We start from the raw sequence: 7,980 nt of genomic DNA on the forward strand, positions 1-7,980 counted from the left end.
ACAATTATAATTTACGATCTAAGGACGCACATGAAATAAATAAATTGTATTTTAAATACAATAAAATTAACAAAATTTTACGTCAATTAAATATTATTTATTACTTTAACAATACTTCCTAGACTAGACATATACCTAATACGAATTCTGACTAAAATGTATTTAAATATCTCTATACATAAATATGTACTGTAGCTCTGTATAGTCTGACAGACCTATTTAAAGTTTTAACAAAAATATTAACTATGATTAACTCACTGATGCAATATTAAGGTACTATGCTCCTTCTATTAGCCGCAGACGGCAAACGGGAAGCAATTAGCAAAGCTATACTGCGCTCGTATTTAGAGTTTACCACAAACTAATGGATAGTAGCGTCACTTGTTCACTATGCAATAGCACCTTAATTTTGCTTACGTATTTCACCTAATTATTTACATATCACGAACAATTTTAAATTATAAGGAGGCTTCTAGAAACTGATAAAAATACGAGTTTATCACGCATTATTGGTACAGGCCTCTACCTGCGCGAGTCGTGAGCACGCTCATGATTGATCGGTTTGATGTCCAACAGGGTGATGTTTCGCGCGTTTCTCATTTTGTTTCTCGTTGTATATTTGGTTACATAATACGTATATCACCCAGCTTCGTCGAACTTGTACAGTCGGCCACAAAAGTAGCAGAAAAAATTCAGAATTTCAAATTGCCTTTAAACTTATTTACCCTTATTAACAATCGTTTTCGTATCACTAAAATAATCTTCAAAAGGTTTAATTTATTGTAGATAAAGAAAAAATAATATTTCGATTCAAGGTATAATATGTAGGTAGAAGCTTTTTAAAGTTTTGAGTTTGTTCAGCTCAGTATGCCTGACTGTACATATTCGAACTTGCCCCACCACTGTTCATCTGTATTTATGACTTGTGCCGTTTACTGTAGGTACATATTGCATTAAGGGCGACAAGTGTGGTACCTACACCTCGCGTTTATATGTTTGTGTCGAAGAATCAAGCTTAACGCGAAAGGAATATTACATTCAAATAACACTCCGTGTGATGTTAAACATTGGCTAATTACCGAAATTAATAAAGAATCTTGATAAATTTAGATCAATCTTGAAAACGAACCAATCACAATAAGTAATATGTGAACATACAGATCAAACTTTATTCTCATTGGTTCATTCCCACGACCCGTCCGGAGATAGATACAAAGATCGCTTGTTACCCACGTCAAGCGTACATCAAAAAATACATTTTTATCTACAAATATGTAAATAAAACCAAAAATATGTAGTTTTTAAATATCAGTTTGGCTTTTTGAAGTTATTTATTTAGGTGTGCTTTAAATTTTAAAGGCCAAGTAAATATGACGACATAAAATTTGTAACATTTTCTGATATTCAAACGCGAATCGATACGTATCAGTCTATATTTAAGGCTAATTGGTTTCAAAGTAATATCCCCTTGGTACCGAAAATAATTCATTATCTAATCTAATATTGGTATTGCAAAGTAAACCTCATCATTTTTGTTTGTTTTCGATATACAGAGTCAAATCACCGGATACTGATACATTAAATTCTAGCAGCATTTTATCGTCAAAGCCAAAATAATTAGACTAACAATGCAACCTAATAATCACAATATTAATTGTAATACTTGTTAAACCCACAATAATATGTCAGAGTAGCACTTTATGTTTCACTTCCATCAAATACATTAAATGCATGTATTCTATAGACAGCCACAAATATATGACTCAAGGCGTACTAAAAAATAACTCTGTATATTGTCATAATTCTAACATTTATAGCATTGTTCCCAAGCTCATCTTTTATGCATACAACAATAATTGATTACGTGCATCACATCCACATAGATATATTTGTCTACTACATAAATATATGTACTATATAATATCTATAGTACATTAAAATTGGTTTGTATCAAATTTTACACCTCGAGGGTGTTTGACACTAATATAATCATCAGCTTGCTTCATCAAGATAATATAAACATCACCAGAAATTATCTTGATGTGTCACTGCCCTAATTCCACTAAGTGGAAAATATATCTCATTCGCCAATTTCAACGTAGCAGCTGCAAGATTATAGTTCTATTTTTATCTTTGGTGCACAAAAATACTTATTGGTACATTTACAACACATAGATCATGTATTAATTTAAATTCATCCATCAATTCAATCTCTCATCTCCTTTTGCGGGACATAAAAAGCTAAATCACTGGTAATGCTGAAAACTATCCTAAATGCATTTGTGATGCACCTTCGATAATTCCACACTAGTGCTTTGTTCAGTAGCATTCCTTGCTGGTTTCATACTATGAGGGTAGTTCATTCAACTTGATCAATTTTCTGCAACAAACATATTTTTTTTTCAAAGAAGTAATATTTAAATGAAGTTATAATAACAGTATTTACATAATAATTATTACCTGCAATAATCTGGTGGTAATGTCATAGTTTTATACCATAATAATACAGTAAGAGCAATACTCCATGTTCTAAGAGGTCCAAATAAAAATGCCATCGTCCCATATTCTAGCCAAAAGAAATATGCTAGAAGGAACTGTATTGATAATAAAAATATAAATGGAAAATTTCTTAATAGCAGCTTCAAGCCTCTCACATTGTAGACAAAGAGACGATTTTCTAGACAGTATGCCAAAACAAAAATCAAAGGTATCTGAACAAACATCATTTGTACACTCCCATACATGTAGGTAAATGGTTCAGGGAGTAAAGTGCCTTTTATTACGATACCCCAAGCAAAAACAACACCTATGTATCCATCTATAAGTTCTCCAATTGCCCAAGGCCCAAATGGTATATAAATTGCATAAAGTACAATTGGATAAAATATTTTATCAATTTTGCTCAGAAGCCACACTCTCCTCAGAACATGATGCCATAATCTGTATGGTAACCTTCGGTGGTACTTTGGTGGGTGCCTTTGTAGTCGTAACACTACTAATGGTATTACATTAATCAGCAGAAGTGTACCAAATATTGCCTGAAACTAAAAAATAAATAGGTTTATACATTGAAGTCCATCTTGCAAAATATTATCTAATTAGACACAAAATCTTACCACTGCACCAGCATCCAACATGAGTAATATCCTTGGAAATATTTCAAAATTTAATAAAGTGCCATCCAATGAAAACGGATGTTCTATAAATGCTTCTTTGTCTAATTCATCAGTGGCCTTAACATACAATTTATGCAGGCCCGTTTTAAATAAATCAGGCAACCACTGACATACATACAGGGGACCTTCTGTGTGCCTACATTTCATCCAGCTTATTTTATCAAAAGAAATTTGTACATTAGTAACGCTGACATCACTAAATGCCAAAATTCTTACATGAGTTGATTCAGGTACAAGATGTAGTGGCTCACGGCCTGGCATAACATATTTTGCATGTTTTGGATTTGTTACCAAAATAAGGGGCCAAGTGTTGTGTTTTTGGTCCACAAATGAAAAATGACCATGATCAATTGCTGCCAAACGGAACATTCTATTATCTTTCCAGTCACCCAGCTCTAGTTCTAAGTAGCCTCTCTGCTGCTTTGTGTACATTTTTGGCACCAAACCTCCCATGGAATGTAAATGACCACACACATATGCCTGTGACCCATGACTGCTGCCTATTAATTTACGCAAGTCCAGCCTCTGTGAATCCTTTTCTATAGATAATATACAAGATGTTGGATAATGTCCGAACCAGACTATGTGATCTGCCTTTGTTTCAGCTTCCAATTTCAATTTTTTTATTGTTTCCTGCTCTTCCTCATCTAGAAGTCCAATAAAATTAAATGGCCTTCTTAAGCCAGGCTCAGGACATGCATCAATACCCAAAAATGCGACACGGACACCATTTTTATCTAGATAGTACACATATGATTTTGCATGAACTAATCCCTGAACAGAGTAGTTTCTGAAATAGTTTTCTTGTGAATGTAATGTTCCGACATTGAAATTGTCTGTAAATGGAAACAAATAAAATTAAAATCTTTTAATATTAAGAATCCTAAAAGCATAATAAATATTTATTATATATATACCGTGATTTCCTCTTATATCTAACCATATGGTGTCATCAGTGACCCCCGACTCTTTGATAATGTTGTGGTAGTAGACCCACTCAGTCTTCACCTGCGAGCTGCCCAAGTTGTCCTTGGCCTTGGCATCTGTGAGGTCACCCGTGGCCAGCACTAGGGCTGGATTAATTCTTCTCACTGTATTATCACAAAACTGTTGAAACTGCGATATCCTTCCAGGATCGCGAAATATACTAATATGAATGTCAGAAATCTGAAAATCAATACATAAACAAATGATTTGCTATTCAACAAATATTCAAATTTTATCAATAATGCGTAAACCCTTTTCTTTGTTTCGAATAAATTACGTCACAAAATCCGATATCGAGTAACAATAGATATCAATTTATTACAACATTTATGAAGAAAACCAAGGTTTTATTTCATAAGATGTTTAAAAAAATTCATCACTTACTTGCAAGAACCACACGATGTTCTCCGTAGAATCTGTTATCGCACCATATTTATTAGCTAGAGATTTTGTGTAATTTATCCCTTCATTGTTAGCTTCAGTATAAAAATTATGGTCGGTCGCTATTAAATTTAGTAAGTTCGCCATAAAAATTGAAAACAACAATAGCACACAAAGAAGACCAATTGCAGTTTTTGAAAGAATCATTGTTATTGTTTTATAAAATTCATTAAAAACATATAAATATACGATACGACTTTACAATTTAAAAAAAGGATCGCTAATCTACATTTAGTTTCTTGCCTCTTTGGCTGTCACTTGACAATAATGACGTTTTGAAAATTGGTGCTGCCAGTATTTTTATACAACTTAATACAGTAAATCTAGTGTAACCTCTGAATTGAATAACAAATATAATCGAATAAGATATTTAAGTATATACTTGTACTTGAGACTATTCCTCTGTACTCGGCAAGTCTCTAAATCACGGGCCCTGATTTCAGATTCGGTTGTAGTCGTTACTCATATTACATAGTCATATTTATACGACGAATTTATGCGTTAGAAATCTAAATGAGGTATTATATTCATTGTAGTCACTAGTCAGCCACAACATAACATAACAGTAAATGAACAAATTCATAATTTCAAAACGCCTCTACATATTGACTTCACTAGAAATATTGTTCTTTATTTATTTAAAATTATGTAGACACCTTGAAGTTAATTTTAAGGAAGAAAATTTATTATTGCTACGAACACAAAAGTTTAAAAGAGATTTGGAATTTTGAATTTCTTAAGCTACTTTTGTGGCTGGCTGTACAATAAGATAAAAGGAAAATGCGCCCCACAACTTTTTCCTCATAGCTTACAGTGTGCGTGTACACTCAATGCACATGCACGCTACGATAAATGGGTAAATCACGAGAGAGCATTACGAACAATTCGGAAAATTCTCTACTTTAATTTTATTATTCGTTTCACTTGTTTGGTGAGGGTATTTTATGTTAATAATATTATATTATATTACCGTATTTACAGGGAGACAATATATACAAAACAGCTCAATAAACACAATTATACTATGTTTAATAAATTACTAGATAAGTTCTATATGACAATAAAAAATTGAACGACTTTTAATAGTACATAATCTACTGCAACGAAATCATTTCGCCATCTTAAAAATCTGTAATTATACAAATACACACTCTTACTTATAAAACTACCGGATTAGATTACCTGGGTAGGAATCATAAAAACATTCAATTTATCCTTGACAAACATATCTATTTTTTATTAGATTATTATAGTTATCAGTTTTACTTCCAATTGGGGGCAACACTATAGGAATATGACAACAAACTGTCAAAGTCAGTCAATGATGATGTTTCTGATAATATTATGAAATATTTACAGCATTATAACGATAACATAGTAATCTTAATACATCGGTATCCATGGTATAAGTAAGTAGGTAAACTTTGAATTAATTTAAATGTAAATGTGAACCTACATACTAGTAAATTATATAGAGAATAGAAATAAAAATTATACTTATTCTTTGATGATGCTATCAATTACTTACGTAGGCTTTCCATTGAACCTCAAATGTAATCGTATCTACCTTACGTAATGTTTATATCCTCTTTGAATGTACCTAAAGTAACGACTGCTCGGATTAAAAGCATAAGTATGAATTTTCCATTATATAAGTAATATAGTTCTCGGTATTACTAAATAGGTATAAACAAGGGGCCGTAATGCATCTAGTGTCACCCTTCGACTTGTAGGTCCGTATTTGAAAAAAAGAAGGGTATGTCCCCGTAAATGGAATAGGGTCCCACGACTATACATAATTAATATGGTAAGTATGTCATCTTGTCAATGCATTCTTTTAAGGCTGACCTACAGAAGATCTCAAGTAGTAGATACCTTTGCCTAGTTATTATTTGAGTGTGTAAAAGCCTAACCATAGGTACTCGAAAACAAAACAGAAAGTTGTGATATTCCTTGGATATTTATAGAAATTTAATTGAAAATTTATTCTTTCGATTTACTCCGTCTAAGTACATAATTATAATATTTAAAGATTTCTTATTTACTTAATGTATATAAAAAACCTGTTAATTTTATAAGACTAATATTTTTTTCGTAACTATGTTAACCTGACAGTATGTTGTTTAGGTATGTACACTATTACATGCCTATTTTTTTTTTTTATTTAACTTCAGATATTACATGGATTTTAAACCATGACAATCCTTTTTTATAAACTAAAATACTTACTTATGCATTTATAGTCTTTATTTTGATAACGATACGCATCCTTTTATATGATTCCTTCAATATTATGGAGTTACCATGTCATAAAAAAATATTATCCATTTGGAGATCCTTAGGGTGGGATTGGCTCTGAGGCGGGTCGGTCGCCGCATCCGGTACGGGACGCTATATCCTACGAAGGGCGCCAAGGACTTAAGAACAGACTTGAACGACACGACATAAAGATTATGGCTAAAAAAAAAATTTTACAAAAAAATTAACCTCCACCGAAACTACTAATAACTAAAAAATATTACGAGGTACGACTATCGCGTTGAGGACTCCGAATCCCGCTCAAGCAAAAAAAAAAAATAAGAAAAAGACCCAACAGAACCCAGCGCAAAAACACCACTAAAACAGTCACACAAAAGCAAATTTTTTTATTTCGTTTATTTGGACGACATGGTTAAGTATTCCAGTGATTTTGGGTTAAAGACCAAACTACTGCACCGATTTTAATTAAAAAAATTATAAGACCAATCTAAAAGTAAGTAAGTAAGTATATACTTTCAAATTAATAAAGATTTTTTTAAAATCGGTTAATAAGTGACGGCGTTCTGATATAACAAACATAAAAAATACACCACTAATTGAGGACTTCCTCCTTATTTTAAAGTCGGTTGTTGTTGGTTGGTAAAAAACTGTTACGTGACCAAAATCAAAAAAGAAGATTGGCGCCAAAAAGATGGGACCGAAATATTTTTGGCCTGTGACGCTCGAATTTTTGAGTCTGGCCCTGGACGTAGCGTGTATATACTATGGTAAAATACAAATAATACAAAGTAGTTTATGACCTCATTGGACTAATCACTAGTGGCGGTCTCGCAACCACCTTGGTCTATGAACAATGAGGTCCTTCGTCCTAGTCTCGCATCCCAGGTTGAGTCATAAAAAGGGAAAAAAAGCGATTCGAAATCACAATTGTTTCAGGACTGGAATAAGAAATTGTACTTGCTCCGGCGATGGGTGCGCTCTATCATATTATGATGGAACGGATATAAACTCGGTGAAGAATACTTGCACTAGGATCTCTGCTTGTTTTTCTCCCTAAGCTGTGACAAATATCTAAATATTTTTATACTACGTATAAGACGCTGTTTTAGGATCAAGT

The 7,980-nt window shown here is 32.6% G+C and overlaps 1 protein-coding gene across 1 annotated transcript; it reads right to left on the reverse strand.

Annotated features, from left to right (window-relative positions):
* Positions 1-75: 75 nt before the first annotated feature.
* On the reverse strand, positions 76-4,861 carry LOC115452030 (transmembrane protein 62-like). Its single transcript, XM_030180469.2, has 5 exons — positions 4,548-4,861; positions 4,094-4,343; positions 3,117-4,012; positions 2,461-3,044; positions 76-2,380 (listed from the first exon to the last, which is right to left on the reverse strand). Exons 1-5 carry the CDS (start codon positions 4,749-4,751, stop codon positions 2,347-2,349), a joined length of 1,968 nt encoding a protein of 655 aa, XP_030036329.2. The 5' UTR covers positions 4,752-4,861; the 3' UTR covers positions 76-2,346.
* Positions 4,862-7,980: the final 3,119 nt, after the last annotated feature.

Source organism: Manduca sexta, chromosome 24 (genome assembly GCF_014839805.1).
Source record: "Manduca sexta isolate Smith_Timp_Sample1 chromosome 24, JHU_Msex_v1.0, whole genome shotgun sequence".
Lineage (NCBI taxonomy): Eukaryota > Metazoa > Arthropoda > Insecta > Lepidoptera > Sphingidae > Manduca > Manduca sexta.